This window comes from Diadema antillarum, unplaced genomic scaffold (assembly GCF_040938485.1).
Source record: "Diadema antillarum isolate AM-2024a unplaced genomic scaffold, OU_Dant_1.0 seq00000839_RagTag, whole genome shotgun sequence".
Lineage (NCBI taxonomy): Eukaryota > Metazoa > Echinodermata > Echinoidea > Diadematoida > Diadematidae > Diadema > Diadema antillarum.
The window spans coordinates 224,849-245,802 of record NW_027271715.1 but is presented as its reverse complement, the minus strand read 5'-3'; the positions used below and the strand labels follow the sequence as shown (position 1 = coordinate 245,802).

The following is a 20,954-nucleotide window of genomic DNA, read 5'->3' as shown; positions in this document are numbered from 1 at the left end:
AATCTTTTGCAGGACAAAACAACCTTAAACTATACTAGTTTTCGACGATGAGGGGGTTAATATCCTGAATAGCGAAATAGTACAGGCAGAGGGTTTGGAAGCCAGACTAAATTTGGCCGCGCATTTGGCCCAGTTTGCGTTTACACTGAGAAAAGGCCAGGCTCGGCCGCGGCTCGGCTGCGGCCGAGACCACCTCCAGAGCGAGGCCAAATGCGAAGCCAATTTTGGCCCCGCATTTGGCCTTTTGCGCGTTTATACTGAAGCGGGGCTGGGCCCAGCCGCGGCCGAGCCGCGGCCGAGCCTCGCACTGTAAACGGGGTCTTAGAGACTCTCACAGAGCATGCAGTTCAAAGTTGTAGAGTCTTTCATGCTCTATGTATGCTCTTGGTAAAATGGGACCAGTCTATGATAATCATCATCAACTTTCAATTTAATTATACATAATGACGGAACTTTGATTAAGCTTGTTTGTTTGTTTTTTGTTTTTTGTTCAGCAAAGGGCAATTCCTGACAAGTCAAACGTTAGTCTGAAACTACAGAGTAAAATTTGAGAAGCACAACAGCGAAAATTTAATCAAAATCTGAAAAAAAAGTGATGCTACAACATTTTGAAGTTTGGGTAATTTTCACAGTTCTTGATTAGTCAATATGATGGAATTATATGAGTTTATAGTTACTCATGTCATCGCCCCAGAACCAGTTGCCATGCACACGCATGAGTTTGATATACACTTTACGGACTCAACAAGATAGGACCTATAGAAAGAAGGTTGGCTTTTGCGACCATAATTACTAAATGAGTTTGTTCGGGAAAGTAGAGCTCGCAAAAGTATGACTAATCCTGGGACATAAGACTATAGAAAATTTTAGCTTTATTTTTGAAAGTATGAAAAATATTTAGAATTAAGCTTCCTTTATACTGTTACCAAATTAATTCCAAAATTTAGTACACCCCACAGCTTAATATATCTGACTGTGATCATTATTTTGAAGTTATCTAGCCATGGCAGGAATAACATTAGGGTCTGCTTTACTAATTTTTTTTTTAATCTATTATTTTTTTTAGCAGGAAATTTAATTTTCTTTTTTTTTTGTGGTAAACTTGGATGAGGTGATGACATTTATCAGTTCACTCTTTTGCATACTAGTATCTATATCAACTGTTCAATATCTGTCCGGCTAGAATTTACAAGACGTCACAATTTCATAACCCCGGTCCCTAGTTTTAATCAGATTTTGATCAGATTTTCGCTGCTGCGCTCGAAAATTTGTATTCTTTCTTTTCAGACAACTCGTAGCTGGTTTTGAATTACCCTGTCAAAGGGAACGACACCCAAATACTTGTAAATTGAGTGAATGCAGCATGAAAGTTTGAGGAAAATCGGTCAGTCCATTGAAAAGTTATGAATTGTAAAAAAAAAAAAGTTTCGGTGCTGCCACGAACTTTGTGACGTCAAGTATGGAAAACGGTATACAGAATACATAAAGAAAGTTTGACGCAATTTCGGTTTTCTAAAATAGGCTTAAAAAAAGAAAGAAAGAGTACTTGACATGCCTCTTTCAGAAAGTCAGGCGGGGATAACATTATCATTATTATGTCAGTATGAACACGTCGAAGGAAAAGAGAGAGATCGCGGTATAAGCCGTTGAATCCATAATCTCAAGATAAATATTGTCATCATCACAGGTCGATCATCTATTCAGTTATCACTTGATTAATCAGGGAGGTGGGTGTCATCATCCCCGTTAATTCCAGAAATGACATAAAACAGTATTGCATTCTGCATCTGGCATCTTCACCTGACTTGTATGATGATATTGAATGTACTGAGTACTAGTATTCGCAGAATCCTACTTCAACGTGGGTTTGTGTGTCAGCAGTTATCACTTCACTTCACTTGAACGTTTGAGTTGTTGGACAAGGTGTGTGTGTCGTGTGTGTGTGTATGTGTGTGTGTATGACTGTGTGTGTGTGCCGTATGGAGTCGTCGCCACGGCTCGCGGAGCTCAATGCATGAGCTATCACTGGGTACACTGTGCTGTGTGCAATACGTTCGTCCGTACGTGATATGGACGTGGTATGTGGTTCGCGTTGCCCCATAAACATTGATTGGACGACCTCCATAGAAACCGTGAAAGCGAAGTTTGAGTGACGACCGAAATTTGATTATTTTTGGACAGTGATCAAGCGTAAATCTAGGATATGATAAATAATATCATACAATAGGGTAAGTTCATGTGAATGATTACTGTTTTACAGCAATACTTTTTGCCATCATGGCGATTTTAGACGAACTTTTGATAAATGTGCAATAGCAAAATGTCGGACCGACAGCTCTCATATAGTCCCGAAGGCTTCTATCTGCGTAATGCGAAATTTCGCTCTTAACGCAAATATAGATTCTATGTCTATTCTAAATAAAAATGTGATTTAGCCTACTCTTGTGGCAAGTGTATGCTGTCTCGATTCAATTTAACACATGTTGATAGATATGCGCCATAAATGATAGCTGTAATTTCAAGGAGATAGTGTTATTACTCATTCATGACGACATAGAAAAGATACTCTTCATGTAAAATCTTGGTTGGTAGATAGAAATGTGGTAACGTTAAAGTTATGACTATAAACTTACTTAACTGTTAGAGTCAGACTATTAAATCTGAAATCAGCAATTAAATTCGTCCTCAGTATTGAGACAAACATTCAGTCGCAGTATGAATGATTGAACTATGAGTATAAAGAAATGAAAGCAGCTTCTAGAACTTTAGAAGCTGATGAGCATGATGAGAGGAAAGGCTGATGAATAACCAGTGCAGTAGAAACCACTGGCACTCCTTGGTTGAGTAGTAATGGCAACTCTACTACACATCGACCACCATTTTTGAAACCAAACACTAGTTTTTGGCGCACAGAACTCTTAGTACGCACTGCATGTGCGCGCAGAGCACATAAAAATGTGTTGTTGGCTTTGTTGATGAGGATGTGTGGGGAAAACAAAAATTCACTGTTAATGGTTTAAATCAAGGACAAAATTTCGAATGAATATTTTAACCGAATCATAACGTAATGTCAATGCATTTTCTAAAAAGCTTCATACAACACGGTGTTCAATACAACTCGGTTTGTGTGCATTGTCAATACAAAAATAGCGGTCGATCTATAAAAGGAGCGGCACCGCGGGGAGCTGAAAAGAGGGCACTCAAGTTTGACGGCGACATTTTTGCACTGAAACTTCGAATTGAAAAGAGAACAACAGCATTTGATAGTGCTGGATTTTCTTAATCACGTAGGTCAAGTTTTTACGTGAATTTCAGTGTTAAATATTCTTATCAGGCAAATAGAAATTAGGTAGTCGATGAGTATTAGGACCAACCCTAAAAATAGTAGTAATCTCTGCAGCAGTTGACAGTCTCATCAATGGCTGTGTGTGGATTACCGTAAGTTCTGTTATGGTACCATGCCATGGTGTAGAGGGGTTTTACCTTAATCAAAACATGTTCAAAACTCGTGCAAGTTGAACACTGCAAGTGCGTTTCAAACATTTATTAATTACTCACTTCCAGTTGTGCTTGCGTATGTTGTGCAGTGCACTCTCTAAAACAGACTAGAGAAAAAATATCAAGAACCCGTTGTGAAATACAATTTACCAAATGCAGAAAACTTTACATGACGTACATTGTACAGACTACAGTGTACTACTGATCCCAATTAAAACAAAGGGTCAGTCAGTATGATAACTGCACATATGCGTGAAAATACAATTTTAACCCAATACAGTAGGCAATGATATCAAGTACAAGTTGTAGGTTGTATTGTGCACAAACCTGTAATCAATCAGTACCATTAATACAATGAAAACATATAAATTAAAGATGATTTAATGCACAGTGAAACAGACCAAAGCCAAATTCTTTCATCCGTTCATTTTGGTCTCCTCTCTCCCCTTCACATTTTCTATGCAAAACTTCTACGAAAATACCTTGATACATGCTCAGTAGTATGTGTAGCCCTACTACTGGTGTAGTTATCGGTTTTGCCGTCATTTAAATGTTGACACAGGAATGGTACTTTTCACCCCTGGGATGACATCGCTGGTATGCTGAGCTAAATTTCCACTCCAGACGTTGATGACTAAAAGCTGAGATGGAGAGAGAGAAATCAGGAGAGAATGGTGCCCATGATGAACCTCAGACAGATGAGGAGCTGGAAAGGCTTGTCGACAAGGAACTGGAGGATGAAGAGGTAATAGATGTTTTGTATTCTTCTCGTTTATTCCCCAAAAAAATGCATGATGCTATGAATCAGTCATTGTAAATTTAACATTGAAGTTAATTTTTCAAATTAAGATTGAGTATGTTCTCCTTCATAATTCTTTCAAGTTTCAAGTTTCTTTATTTCACCAAGGCAAAGAAGATATTAAAAGACAAACAACACATACAACAGCATTAGAAAACAATTACAAACATATCAGTTAAACAGTGTACAAAGAAATGCTATGGTAGGCAGCAGCCAGAAAGGAAATGACCCTTATTTTCGGCTGACCTAAAAATATTCGCTAAATTTCTGTTACCAATGTGTTCGAAGCAAGTACTGTAGTAAAACATAAGAACATGACAAGACGAAGACATGACAATCAACGTACAATGACAAATAACAAAATACCTGATGTCTCATAACATACTTGTAAAGGATAAAAACTGATGCTCTTAACTTAACTGAGTTTGGTTGTAATTATTGAGGAGAATTTTTTCATAACCAGATTTAATTATCAATATTCAAAGAGTTAGCATTGCGTATTACAAAGGGGAGAGAATTCCACAGAATAGGACCACTGTAAAGAATAGATCGTTGATAAAAAGATGTACGAGATAAAGGTACAGTAGGTGAAAATCACTTGTGGTTCGCGTATTATAATTATAAATTTCATTATTGTACATGTACATGTAAAAATAAAAGAGAGTTTTTGGTAATAAAAGATTCTTTCATAAATACAGTTGGTACATAAAAATCCCCTCTTGATATTTATACATCAATTGCAATATTTTCAGGGATTAAAAAAGTGGTGTGGTATGGGCAAGATGAGAGGCATGGGAAATGATTTGTATTGCACGTTTTTGAAGTACTAAAAGTCTTTGAATTGTTTGACAGTCATGAGCATTACCCCAAACAGTTATTCCATAATCTGAATGAGGTACAATTATAGCATTATAGATTGATTTCAAAACAGACTTCGGGAGAAAACTAAGTTTATAATACATTACACCAATATTTTTTGATAATCTATTACAAACATAATTGATATGATTAGACCAACTCAGCTTATTGTCTACAAAAACTCCAAGAAATTTCAGTGAAGAAGCCTGCATGATTTGAGAACCACACATGTTACAATGTAATAAATACAGTGTCAATGCTACATTTTTTTCTTTGAAAATATCATAAAATTAGTTTTTGATATATTAACAATTATTCATTGGTAGCCAACTTGTAACATATTGCAAATATTATTAAAAACCTCTTGTAAAGAATCCATATCATCATGGGACAAAATATGCTTGTGCCATCGGCAAATAAAATTCATTGTAAAATATTAGAAGCATTTGGCAAATCATTTATATTCGAAAGAAATGACATAGGCCCAAGGATCGATCTTTCTTAATCCCAGCATTCTAGATTGCTGTTGATTAAAAACCATTAAAAGGCAAATTCATGTTATCTTCTTACATACCATCTCTTGAAAATCATTTACATGTATGTGAAATATCACTTTATCATGGGGACTAAAAAAAAATGTACACCTCAAACAGAAATATATAGATAGCCAATTTACTGCACTGCACATATAGGCCCGAATTCACGAAGGTGGTACAAATGAAACCATGGTTTAAACCATGGACAAAAACCATGAAGCGCCAAGTGTCGCATGGAATATTTCGTTACGTAATCAGTCATTATGTCGATGAAATGATTGTTTTGTAATGAAATGGCAACATTTTGTAACTAAATGAACATTTCGTCAACGAAACGGTAATTTTATCGACGAAATGACCAATTTCGTAAACGAAATATTCCGGGCGACACTTGGCATTTCATGGTCTTTGTCCATGGTTTAAACCATGGTTTCATTTGTACCACCTTCGTGAATTCGGGCCATAGGGTTGTAATTTCAGCTAGTACGACAACTGTAGTACAGCAGAGTGTTGAAAAATAAAACTGTGCCCTATCAATTGAAGATGCTTAGTCCAGATGTATATGATGATAATGATAATAATGATAATGACAATAATAATAACAATGATAATGATAATAATGATGATAATAACAACAATAGAATAAAGATAATAATGATGATAATTATAATCATGATAATAATCATAGAAAAAATAAATTGTTAGGGATGCTTATAATTGTAAGTAATGTAAGTTGTGTTTCACATCTTGGCGAAGTGGCTCAGGCAATACAGGTAGCGTACTGCCTTCCACTGTTGCAGTCAAGTGGCTCAGATTCAAAACCTACATGTAGTGTGGAGTTTCTGAGTGATGTTGTGGCATGTTATCATTCCATCGCTTTGGATAGCTAAATGTATACAGTCTATAGTTGAGGTGAGACACTCTGTCCCACCAATAGCACTCACAAAAATTGAGGTCCTGTGTATGAATGAGTCATCAGGTCCATGTAAAAAGACCTCACTTCATTCATTCATCACAACCATAGAGCAGGGCTTTATTCTGAAGAAGTGGTCCATTCCAAATACACACACTGGGTTGTTTCCATGGAAGACTGGCTGCATTATGATAGTGCAGTGAGATATGGGTTATCCCAGGCATTGGTTATGTAGAACATGTCTTGTCCAGATGGAAGTCTACGTGCTACTGGAAGACTGATGTACAAATCTAATCTAATATTTATGACACTGTAGCATGGTTATGAGAACCAAAAGACTGCTATCCCAAAGCAAAATGCATCTCTTTGGTTGATGAAAATCAGAAATGCACACAATGAAATGTTGGCCAATGATTGATTTCCATGCTCATACAGGTACAGGCTTGTAGCTGAAATGCTGAGAAAGCCTGTGAGAATAACAGATTATTCAACTCATAAGAATGCAGATCAATAAATCCATGATGACTAGATGCAGTTTCCAGACCCTGTTTCGATCTGTGTTTTAGACATCAATTGTTCTTCTAATACCTGGCAACGGAAAGTGCTCATTACAGTAATATATCATTGTTGGTGGGATAAGTCCTTGTACACATGTATGTAAAAAATGTCTTTGAAATGTTCAGGAAAGCCCCCCCCCAAAAAAAAAAAAAATAAATAAATAAATAAATAAGATAAATAAAATAAAATAAATAAATAAATAAAATAAAATAAAAAATAAAATAAAATGAAATAAAATAAAATAAAATAAAACAGCAGCAACAACAACAACAAAACAAAAAACAAAACAAAACAAAATGTGCCAACCAGTGATGTACAATGTATACTTGGTCTCAGTCAGAAATGAACAGTGTGCTGCACTGTATCTTGAGATTACAAGCACCTTCTAAGCAATTAAAGATGAAATACAGTGTATTACATGTTTCAAATGGTTGTAGATCATTTTCTATCTTGTATGTCACTTTTAAAAGCAAAGAATTCAGATTTCCTATGGTCCTAGTACATGTAGATTACCAGTACTAAAACACAATTTTAAGTATTATATCAGTATCAAGTACACTATGTATCTTTCATTCATGCTGCTACATTGTACCATGTACAACTTATAACCAAATGCTTTACTTTTGGATTTAAAATGCAAACAAAAGCCTCTTTTTACGTTGCAGTCAATTTTGATAGGAAAGATAATAGTTTGTGGCAGATTATGTGCTTTCCTTCTAAACATAAGTTTGTTAGGATTATATGAGGACATTATCTGTGTAGCTCTGCTGTTAGTTTGGGACAGAAATGTATTGTGAAAGAAATTTTCCTGATCTGTTCTATTCTTTATCACACAAGGTCTTGTGATTGTTTGATAATTTAGACTAGCATTACTGAAACACTCTTGTATACATGTACAGTGTAGAAACTTGTTGTGTACCAGTAAAGGTTCCAACATCAGTGTGGATATTTATATTGCAGTGTATATTGGATGGCTATGAATGGGATACCAGGGAATATTGCACGAGTTAGGGCCAATATTGCATGAATTGAAGATGAGTGTAATATTGACCCTAACGAGTGCAATATTCCCTGGTATTCCATGAATCAAGGCCATCCAATGTAATTATTATCATCTACGTTGTATAGTCAAGCAGAGCAAGCATAAACTGCACAAAATTACCCGGCTTCTACTCGTCTTGGAAGTTGACTCTGCAGTCACATCCCAGCTCTGAAAAGGTTAAATCCCCTAAAACTGCGTATGAAACAAACAACTAGCAAGATGTTTGCGCGCTTGTGAATTGTAACAAAATGACGCGCTATAGTAGCAAGTGTTTGCACATTCAGCAAGGGCTCGTGCAATAGACAAGACAGAATTGAATATGATGGGATCTTGAACGGCAAGTAATAACGGTATCCTATGGTGAATTAATGCGTTGGCCTATAGATGTGTTTCGTTCAATATGCTCTGATATTGAACGGTAAAAATTGAGCGGACTACAATACACGTTTTTAATGCGCCGCTAAAACGTCCTACAGTGTACATTGTAGTAGATGATAATGTACAATATGGTATGTCAAAAAGTTGGAAATCATGAGATGTTTAGGAGCCTCCCAATCCATGAGGAAAAAGCAAAGCAAAGCAAAAAACAAAGCAAAACAAAACAAAGGCAGCCATGGTGTGATGTATCAGGATATTGGCTGAAGTCACATAGCATAGATTGCCAGTTATAATGTTCATCAAAGTTCTCAAACTCAAGGACATTCTCTTTGAATGTTCATTGAAAGCATTACTGTATTGAATACTCATGGTTTTTTAATGTGATTGTTAATTTCGTGATGTCAATCAAATTGTCATTTCATTACTGCCTATCCATATTTCCTCAGGATGCTGCTGAAAAAGGAGATATAGATGCTCGACAGCGAGCTATCGATGAGGAGTTACGCAAACTACGGGAAGAACTTTTATCAAACTCCCCAGATGACATGGAGGAAGAGTATGATGTGGCAGCCAGGGTTAAACAACTCAATGAAGAACTAGCCAAGGAGGGTCCTGTAGAGGAGAAGAAGAACAGGAAAGTGTTCTTTCATGAGAATATTGTCAGCATGGCAGTTCCTCCTCCAGAATACACTGAGGATGAGGTTGCCATAGCAAATGAAGAGGCAGGGAGGCTGGATGGAGAAGGAGGAGATGGGAACATTGGAGAGAGTGGGAGAGAGTCTGGTCAAAATGACATCAAGGAAGCTGAAGAAACTAACCAGAAATCTCCTCAGCAGCTAGAGACTGCAAATGAGGAAAACCAAACCCAGAGGACAGTGGAAGAAGACAGCAGCAAGAACATTCTACCAGATACCAACAAGGCAGCTGATGGCACATCTAGACAAGAAATCAAAAGCGATGAAGCAGACCAGAAGACCCCATCACAAAATGATAATGAGAGTTTGCCAAACAGGACTGAGGGGGATGGGCGAAGTGTGACACCAGAAAATAGCAGTCAGCAAGAGCAGGAACAGGTACAACATGCTGCTGCAACTGAAGCAACAGATCCTGTGAACAAGGAGGATTCTACTTCTCACCAATCCAGTGCACCTGATCAGACAGTGACTAATAATGTGGAGAGTCCTAATGTTGTCAGTGGTAGTGGTGATCCAAATGATATTGAGTTGGAAAAGTTAAGACTTCTTGATAGACCACAGCAGCAGAGTAATAGAAATCCAAGCTTGAACTCTTCTGAGGAGAGCACTGGGAAAGATTTAGCAGATGATGAACATGTCCTGATTGAGCGTGGAGGGAAATTCTTCTATGTCAATGTTCAAGACTTGAGTCCAGAAGAAAGAGAAAGTTTAGGTGTGATGCTACCTGGAGTTCAGTCAGAGCCAAGTGAAAACAAAAGTGTATTCCCTGTAGTACAGCCAAAGCCACCAGAAAAACCCCGCCCGTCAACAGCAACTGGAGGCAGCTCAAGTCTGAGGCATCAGAGGTCAACACCACCTCGTGCTATGTCAGCTAAGACAAGCAAGGAATATGATAGACAGGAGCGCCAAGCTGCCATTTATGAAGAGCCCTTTGGGAATGTAAGGTCAAGATATGGAATGACCCCAGAGCAGAAACAATTTCGTCGGGAGCAGGCAAGGCTTAGGGCCCAAAAGGCAGCTGAGGAAAAAGAGAGGGAAGAAAGGGAGAAAAGAGACAAAGAAGAGACATGTGATGGAGTATTCAAGGCTTGGCTTGAGAAAAAGAGAGAAGAAGCTGCCAAGCGCAGACAGGAGGAAAAAGAAAGAAGAAAGGCAGAGTTGGAAAATAAAGTAAGTTTGAAACTTATCTAAGTAGTTGTACTTCCAAGTTGAGACACACATCATACTGTTATTAATAATGATCTATACTTGCTTCTCAGGAAGATTCTATGCTGCAAAATAATGATCTACATTGTATTCCTCATTATTGTTTCAGGCTTGCAAATGAAAAGTATTATTTGCTACTTATGTAATTGATAAATGAAGGGGGGGGGGGTGGAACAAAAACAGAGAATCTCTTGAAGGGAGACCATAGTAGTCAGTTATTCCATCAAAACATTTTTTTTTTTTCGGTGATTTTGATTTGTCATATATTCCTGGATTGATCCCCTTTGATCATGTGGCTGACATTCTAGCCTCCATTCATTCATGTGTACAGGAAGAGAGGTTTCCTGAAGAAGCTTTTACTGCGTGGATGGAAAGGAAGAAAGATCAGAAGAAAGCTGAGAAAGCTGTCATGCAGCGTTTGACTGCAGAGGAGAGAGAAGCATATTTCATGCGGAGCAGAGAAGATTGTGAGAGAGCCTTTAAACAGTGAGTACTACCTGTTCGTCATTTGTGGGGGGGGGGGGGGGGGCTTTTTTCTTTTCTATACTAGGTACTACATGATTTTAGGTACTAGATGCTGAAATCTCTACCACACTTCTTGGATTCAAACTAAGATAACGTAGGACAGTCAGGGGACATGTGAGCGTGATTTGTATTTTTCAGTACATCATACAAAATTTATGACAAATGGCTCGAAAGCAACTCTTGTGCTTCTGTGAGGGAAATTAGGTGAACTCTTTGGATGCAATGAAATGCTTGACATTTTTCTTTACATGAAAGATACCTGGTTCCTATGTCGTGATGTCTTTCGTGGCTATATGCACATATGTGACTAGAGTCACTGGGAGGTATTGAAATTCAGATTATGTAAAAGAAAGTTGATGATTGCACATTATCATTGTCTTCTACATTGTATTCTAATATACTCTCTCTAAACATGGCAGTTTTTTTCCTGTCTTACAATCATATTTTTGAATGAATCTTGTTACCATGCTCTGAATGTCATCCTTTGTTTTAAACTTGCCATTGTGATACTGAGTACAGGTACATTCCAATGGAAGTATGATGTTTTAATGTTTACAATTTGATATTCCAAAAGTTCCTTAATCTGAAAATGAAAAAAAAAGGTTTTTAGTCTGAACTGCTTTTCATTTTGGGCCATTGAAACTTCAGTCTAACACCACACATGTTCAGATTAATAAATCCTCTTTCACTGTTAGATCAACAAACATCTAGGTATATACAATTGTACATGTATGGAATTTGTGTGTTCAGAAATAACAAACATTTAGAATATTTAATGAATCTTTTGAATAACAAACCTCCCAGCCAACGGATGTTTTGAATAACAGTCATCACCTATGTTGTATGCCTAAGTCTAATTTTTTCCTCTATTGCAGATGGGTGCGGTCCAAGAATGCTAGTTTGCGCCAGGCCCATTCCTTCCAGAGGGCAACATCTCTCGAGTCCAAGAAGCGAGCCCGTCAGTCACGTAAATCACAGAACTTGGCAAAAGCCTTGGAAGTAGCGCAAGCCTATCGCTACAATGAATACTATGGGTACAGATTTTGAGTTCACCCAGTCCTAATGCCAGAGTGAGTATACCGGTTGTAGGTTGAGTTCATCAATCTGAATGCTATAATATACAAATAATACATATAATCTTAGTGAGGGCAAGGTACCTTTTGAACAGTCTAACATACCCAGGGCAACTGCTGATAGTGTTCTGCTTGGATTGTTTCAAAGGAACTGAGTGTGGATGCCATACCCAAACATAGTGATGTGCATTATTTGTTTTATAAAGTGATGAAGCAGATCCTTGTTGTTTGATAATCCACCCTAAATCACGCAGCAGCTGGTTTTATGTGTAATTACATCAAGGAAATCTCGCCCAGTCACCGTCGCGACATGAAAAGTGCTCATGAGTGGTCATTATACTTTACTTAGGACTGGTTATGAGCAAAATTATGTGTTAGGTGAAATAAATGCCTGGTCACATGTATGCTGTCAATCAATCATTTGATTAGGGTCTACTTCATCATTTTATAACAATTAGTGCTGACAAGATATTAGAATAAAGTTACACCAAGGGGTTAAAAAGTATTATAAAATGGGTTCAAGAATGTAGCCAATAGGAAGCGCTGAAATGAGACACACCTCCTTCCTTTACTTCAGTACAACTGCACTGCCTGTAATCCTATGGTAGATTGCCGATCGTCTGTGCGCGCGGCGGCTCCTTTGATGAATTGCATGCATACGCGTACGCGCTGTCAATCCTGTAAACAACTTCTAGTTCGGGCTGCCGGCCGGCCGGCCTGTCTTCCCTTGTGCATAACATATGTGGCGTACGTACGTATACTGTACTATACGTACACTTTGTACAGTACAGTAGACCAAGCGTTATGGGACCGGACGCGTACATGGAGTCACTTTGAAGAGCAAATCCAACGATTTAGCAGGTTAATTCTCACGCCGTTTTCAGAGTATGTTGTCTAGTAGGCCTATATGAGGAGTCTATATCAAGTCTTTAAGGTAAAGGGTGCATATTCTATGTAAAATAAGTAAGTTTTCATGCGGGTGTCCGGAAACCCAACCCCCCATTATACTTATACTGTATGTGCGGGACTTCCGCGAGTGCGACGTGCGTAAAAGTTTGGGACGAACATCTTCGGACGTCTTGACCCACAAAGGTACGTGAAAAACGCTGAAAAATGATGTTAGTTTTCGAATTTTCGACCCATTTTATAAAACAAATGATGCACAGGATTATTTCGTGGCGTTAGTGTAGGCGTAGCTCACTCTCGGGTATTTACAATGTAGTGCAACATGCACTCGGCTTCGCCTCGTGCATGTTTCACAATTGTAAATACCCTCGAGTGCACTACGCCTACACTAACGCACTCTATCCTGTGCATCATTTGTATAATAAACAGAGGAGTAGATGCCATGCTACAATGTAGCAGCTGTAGGTGAGAAAATGAGTACTGATGCAATGATGCCTTTGAATTCTCCTCTGTAAGATGGGACCCTTACATTAGATTGGACCTTGAGTAGATGTAACCTCCTGCCATCTTGTGGTCTTGTCCTCATACCTGCTGGACTGAGACCTAGCAATTAATGGCAGAAGCTAGATTTGATTGCAAGCTGCATACAAGACAAGTGGTCTTGTCTGTCGAATTACTTTCTTCTCTGGAGCCACATGGTGCAGTGACTGATTATTTTATCAATTCAGGTTTATCAAGGAGTTAAGGCACAGAGCTGAGGTAAAATAGATATGATTTTATTCCAGCAGAATTAAAACCTTTCATTGTCCAAGATTCTGAATGGTCAGATCTGTAATCCCCTTTAATACCCCCCAAACACTCTAACACACACATAATATTGACGGCAGACGGGAGTTATTAATTCAGCGAGAAGACACCACTTACTTTTATGTTTGGAACTATAATGCTATGTACTGTTGTGTTAATCAGTACATTAAAATGTCTTTACCAACGGGTCAAATTTATAAACAGTAAACTGTGTCTCACATTCCCTGTTGGTTGTTTATTTAATTCTGTTGCCTGATGCACTGATTACTTTATTTACTTGTGGTAATGTCATATCTTGGTAATAATCCTCTGTCTAGGTGTCCTGTCTGGATTATTTGAAAAGAAATTTTAATGGCACTCAATGAAAATGTTTTTGCATTGTAGGTTTATGTTCCACTACAGTACAGTAAGCATGGAGAAATCTTGTCCAGAATAATTGTTATATTTTGAAAGTTACATTGTACATGTCTATTCTGCAAGTTATTTGATGTCAGAACATGAAAGTATTTATAAGAAATCTTAACATACATATGTTACTAAATCTAAAATCAACAGTTAATTTTGATTAAGTGAAATACTTCTCCCCCTAATGATGCACAAAGTGCCACCAGGATTGAATGGACATATGTACATGTAGACTAGGCTACCCATGTGTACTGAGAATATGATCTGAAATACTGCCTTTTGTTAATACAATCATTCATGATGCAGGTAGGTATGATTCAAGGACAAAATCACATATTGGACATGTGTTCTCCTGTTGAAATCTGAAATCTTAGAGTCTTCCAATCTAACAAATGAAAATGCCTTCACCCTATCACCGTTATAAATATCTTGCATAAAGATTTTACAAAATTACTTGATGGGAATTTGTATACCCGATGAGGGACACAAAATTACTTTTGTCACAATATTTTGAAAGATTTTCTCGGTTTGTGTGACGAATTGTAGTTTTATTTTATATCCACTGCCGTTGGTCAATTGTTTTCACTTATAAGAGGGTAACAGACTGAATAGGACTTGCAGCTGGAGATTGGACATTAATATGATCATTCTGCAAACAGACAAAATTGTTATATTTCATTTGTTTGTGTCTAGCTTCTAGAAGTTTAGTCGCCAATGGAGTGCCTTATCCCCTGACTGATGTCAACATCCAGGAATGTAACAAATTCTATTCCCAGCCCATAGATGTGAACCCCCAATTATCTGCATATTTCATTTGTATTGCTCCTTTTTTTTTCAGTTTTATGTTTAAAAACACAATGGAATACAAGTTATGTATGTTAAATTATATGCATTGTCAAGAGAGAACTCATTTGAGCTATATCATGAAAACATGTTACAACATATTTTCATTGCAGGAAAGGTACAGTGTGATTAATGCTGGCATTAAAAAAAAAAATGTATTGGTGTAACCGTACAGACCCTAAAATTTTGATAACCCAAAGCATGGCAGAGGAGTGTATCTTCAATATTGCAATGACAAAATCACACTTTATGTTGATTATTATCATCATAATTATTGGACTGGAGCTTGCAATATGCAGCAGTGTGCTTATATACAGTGTAGACCTTGTAATATTGTGGCAAATGTATTGGGTGCTTTTCACTCGGCATATGGGTTTTCAAAGTTGCAGAATTCAAATGAACCATCACACCTACTAAAATATTCCTACCAGCTCTATTGCTTCTGTGTGTTTAAAGGTACTCAAGAAATATAATTAAAAACAATAATATTATGTAAGTTATTGATTGATAAGGTTCCAATGAAAAGTTAGCTTGTGAAAAAGTGAATGGCTTTCACAATAGAGGATGTACAGTGTACATACATGTACATAGATGTACATGTCAATGAAGCAAGTGTAATGTTGTAGCATAGGTACAGCAGATGTATTCAGACTTGATGTTCTACTTTGATTAACATGACACAATAGACAAAATAGAGTCAAGTAAGGAGGGCTGCTGCTGCAGTTGCTGCTGAAGAGGACGCCCTCTATAGGCTAGAACACACCATACTCACATGAATTGCATGCATGTAAACAATCACTCTCTCTCGCATTCTCTCATCATTTCTGCCTGGCAGCATTTTCCTGATTCAATTACATTCATGAGGACAACTGCACATTGAAGTTTGTAACAAACACATCATAGTTCAGTTAATCATCAGACTGACTTCTGTATTACTGACATACAACCACAGATATACATACACTTGTACATTTGTACTTACAAGTAATTTTAAATGTATCAAATGACTTACGAAGGATGAAACTTGCATTGCAAGAAATTGTACTACATTGTATATATCTGCTATGCCACTGCAATGATTAGGATAGCATGGACTTAAGTTTCTAAGTCTAGTGGATTTGCTTTTAAATGAAATTTAGATGAAACAGAGACCACCGCATTTCTAATGATCAAAACTTGTTTACATGAAACTTAATGCCTACAATGTATCATAATTATATAACTGTGACATCCTATGTAGTCATAGTTTATACATGCACAACTCATTCTCAATCATTTTGGATTGCAGGTCTGTTTGCAGTGTTTCTGTATATAACAATCTTATCAGAAGGCATAGACGTACATATATTAATTGTAAAAACCTCATTCCATATATGTTATGTTCCAACACAAAGACATGGTGTATTTCCTTCTGACCACATACAAGTTCTACTTTGAGTGAGTCACTTTTATCATCTGTGGTTCTCTCTGCTAAAAGCTTCAGGAGTAATAGGACTTTTGTGAGTTGTTTAACTTCTTTATTACATGTTACCATGTCTTTCCTTTTTTCGACATCTGTGTACTTGTTTGTTTAGGAGTCACAGTGTTGTTGATGTTTTTAATAGCACTGATGGTATTATGTAAGAAAGAATGTGTATAAGTAAGCAAGTATGGTCTTGCTGCTTCCCCCTAATAAAAGCAACAATAGGAAGAAGATAGGTGAAGGTACACACACACACACAAAAAGAAAAAAGTCAATATAGGAACATGTTCATGAGATAGTTGATTGTGTTAATGGCAAAAAGAGTAGTGGGGTACTTGCTGAATTGACTGTCACATTCTGATATAGAACAAAATGTGTAAATTGTAGAAATCAATGTGGAGAAGAGCTATTTAAAGTAGAAAAGGCAGTAAAACACGAGAGCAGTCTTTCTTTCAGTAGCAAGTAAAGATTTCATTTTAGACTTATTCTATGCGTGTGAAAATTTTGTATGTACTTGCTTACAATTGATGTGTTGATTTAAATACATGTGTAGGAACAGACTACAGTACCTGGCAAACGTATTTAGCAAGACAAAGTCATTTTTCAAGCATTGCTGTAGAAATGCTTAGATGTGATTGTGTTGGTACATTCAAGTGTATTGATTATGTTGGTGTCAAATAATTAGACTAATGTAATGTATTGTATGTATACTATACTTTTAGCTGTTCTTTAAAGTTTACAGCTTTGTGAGATGACATGCATCATTAGCAAAAGTTGGCACACACATTCAATTTCTTTTGTACACAATCCTGTACTCCAAACCTACAGCTACACATAGATCTTCTTGCAGATACTCTCTACTTTGTGTACAACATACAGTGAAACCTTGTTATAATTAGAATGGATATAAAGAGATACCTGATGTCGTGAGGTAATTTTGCTCTGTAGTTCAATTCCTTTGACATTCTTTTGATTTTGTCTCTGATATACCAAGAAACCTGTAATAAGAAGGAAATTTCATTGGTCCCTGGCTGCTTGTTATAACAAGGTTCTCCTCCTCTATAAACTGGTCACCTGTAAAATCAATAAAAAGATTGGCTGATTTGTAGAAAAGAAGTGACATGTGCATGGTTGCAATTTCTTTATGATTTATCACCTTGAAGATGTGCCGACAAAAGCACATGCTCATACATGTATGATGAGATTTATCAATATTTTCAAATAATTTCAAATTTTGTAAATTCCTGTCATAGTGTGTGTGTGTATTGAATGTGTGTGTGTGTGTGTGTGTGTGTGTGTGTGTGTGTGTGTGTGTGTGTGTGTGTGTGTGTGTGTGTGTCCTTGTAGATGCAAGAAGTCTGATCTGTACAGTACTTTTTAACAATTAGTGGTCACATTATGTAGAGTTTACTTATCGGCAGAAAACAAAAACATGCATCTAGAATTCTCTTTCTTATGATATTTGCTGAGTCAAAATCATGTGATGTAGCAATCATAATTCTGATGGACTGAAGATTACAAGTGTACAAGCTGTATGTGGGCAAGAATTTGCCAATGTATAGATCATACATGGATACTTGATCATGAAGGATGTACATTTGTATACAATAAATGTGACCCTGCATCACAGAACCAACAAAGTCACTAGACATGGATTTCTAATTAAGGGTACATTTTGGAAGAGCAGACTCTGACCTTGAGATTATGATGGATATTCAACACAAATGGACTCTCCTGTAAACCTATCTAAATAATTGAAAGACACTACTCCCTCATGAAAAGTGTTACTGAGAATGGAGGCTTTGAAGTTCAGGGTCCATTCAAATGCATAATCTCACCCGGTGACGCTCTGTGCTATGAATAAAACAGAAAACATGCAGGATATAAAAACTCAGTAGGAAACACAATAAAGAAATTATTGGATTAAGCTTGATTGCCCACACTCATCAACCAATATTCTTGTCATGACTAGCACCAACTTAAATTACAGTAGCATCATCCTTTCAAAGTTGATTGGAGTTGAAAGTAAAGAGCGTTTGGAGGGTTTTCAAAAAAAATAAAAGGGGGCTTCAAGGATATGACATATCACAGTATTCAAGAAAAAGTTTCAGAAAAACTGAAAAAAAGTTTTCAATTTGTTTTATCATGGACCCTAAAAGGTCCATGACATGATCCCAAACTTAAGAATTAGATGGAGGAAAAAAAAAACCCTAGAGAATTACTTGCTAGGTTTACCAATTTCATCTGTTTTGAGTTTCCACGTAAAATTGTGTCATGCGACTATCGGTTGGTTTTGTGATGCACGGTCACAAATTTTCTTGTATTGACTTTAACTTTGGTTGCTATTAACAAAAATATGTATAACACCCCTTTTTCTATGTCAATAACATTGTAGTATTGTGACATTGTCAATGGTCTTGCCATGGTTCATTGGTCCCCAAACACAAACCTCTACCCACACCCAACCTCGTTTACCATCAACATTCCTTTCCTACGTTAGATATTATAGGCAACTCCACTTAAAGGCTCCCCAAACCATGACACAAAAGAACACCAAGGAAACTGGTGCAGATTGCTCGTCTTTTCACTTACTTTGCTACAATCCCATTGGGCCCATTTCATAAAAGATGTTAAGACAGCAACTTTTGCTGGGATGGCAACTTCCATAATTATAGCAACAGCCAATCAGGAAGCTGGATTCTTGTCGTTACCATGACAATTGCCACTCTAGCAAGAGTTGCTATCATGGCAACTTATGAAATTAATTGGGCTCATGTGTTTCTGACCACTTTGAACTTGACATGTACTTTGATTTTGATTTTTGTTGTCAAAACATGAAAACCTATCATCACCATGTTTTTTTCCCCCTGATATAAACATAATCTGAATGTAGTTATATGAGTGTGGTATGTATGGTTATAAGAATGTATGTATAGCTCATGCAGACACAAATGCTGATTCGCATTATACCTTTTGTAATTCATCACACTATATATCTTTAAGGTTTCAATGTGTGAAACTTGGATCAATAAAGATTTAAACCAGTATGGGCAATCTTGCTGTCACATTTTGCATTATAAAGTATAGGTTCCGTGAGATCCTTCACCGCTGAGTTTCAGGCAAACAAGAAAACGGACGAATGATGCCGACCCCTCGTGTTTGCCCCAGATGAAACGGTATCAACCAGGCACACGTACTATGCCATGATACTTGAATGAATGAAAGGCATTGCAGTTTTGCTTAAAAGGAAAAGTGAGTTGGAGAAGTTGTGAGAAGGAGAATCTTACCAGTTTCTCACCTATGTTTAGTTCTGAAAAATTATTGAGTTAGCTGCAAGCATGCATTTTGTGTCTGTGTTTGTGTGTGTGTGTGTGTGTAAGAGAGGTTCACATGCTTGAAATAATGAATCTCGAACAGCAATAACTTAACATTTTAAACAAAGCTAGTGCTTAGTGCCAAGATAAAAACTTTAAAGAAAAATGCCACCAGGATATTACTGGGTACTGTATACAAAGACAGAAATGAACAGCAAGGTCAACAAAATTCAGAAAGCTATGAAGAGAAGCAGGTGAAGTCCCTTTTTCTAATCTTTTACTCTGATTAAAACAGCCTCTGTTTATGCCATCAGAGGCTGATAGTGAAAGCATGGATGCCGACTAGCTCTGGTGAATTGATTAGCATGACCATGGGGCACAAAAAATGTGTGGAGTTTTAGTTGATGCACATGAAATATTTGAAGAATAGCTTCCTCTTTTTGGGGAAAACTACGACGGAAATCTCATTTTGTAGTAGATGAACATTGTGGGTGAGGCTCACAACGCGCTCATACACAAATCCATTTTTTATCTCTCTCTCTATGAGTGACCTTGCCTCACAAAACCACCAGCAAGTTGCCAGACATGGGCTTTATTTGATTCAAGGGCAGCTTCTGAAAGAGTATACTATTAAAAGCTATAGAATGACATATAATAAACATCTCTCGATCTGTATCTCTCAACATAATACTCTCTAAGAAAATAGAGTGAAAATGCTTACTTTTGAAGGGGTGAATATAACAGAAAAGAGTGAGTTTAGAGTGAAACATAAGTGAATTTTGAGTGAAAATTGTCATTTTCACTATTTTGGAGTGATCTAAAATCTAGAATCTTTGAGTGATCCCTGAGGTCACTTCAAAGGTAAATGAGTGAAAATGAACATTTTCACTCAAATTTCACTCCCATTTCACCCAAAACTCACTCTTTTCTGTTATTCACTCCTTCAAGACTGAACATTTTCACTTGATTTTTTTTTAGTGCATGAGTACATTCTTATATTTCCATACATCAATTTATGTACATCCTCCATTTGCTACTTTATTTCATTTTATATACTATTCTCCAATTCTATTGAAACATTTTCTTTTGGAATCAGTGATAATTTCATTACATATGCCACCCCATATACATAGGCT

General features: G+C 37.0%; 1 protein-coding gene across 1 annotated transcript; it reads left to right on the top strand.

Moving 5' to 3' along the window:
- The first annotated feature begins 4,105 nt into the window (after window positions 1-4,105).
- LOC139740159 (uncharacterized) lies at window positions 4,106-12,055 on the top strand. The gene is made up of 4 exons (XM_071650746.1): window positions 4,106-4,243; window positions 9,029-10,447; window positions 10,815-10,969; window positions 11,884-12,055. The coding sequence occupies exons 1-4, from the start codon at window positions 4,145-4,147 to the stop codon at window positions 12,053-12,055; spliced, it is 1,845 nt and encodes a 614-aa protein (XP_071506847.1). The 5' UTR covers window positions 4,106-4,144.
- The last annotated feature ends 8,899 nt before the right edge of the window (window positions 12,056-20,954 follow it).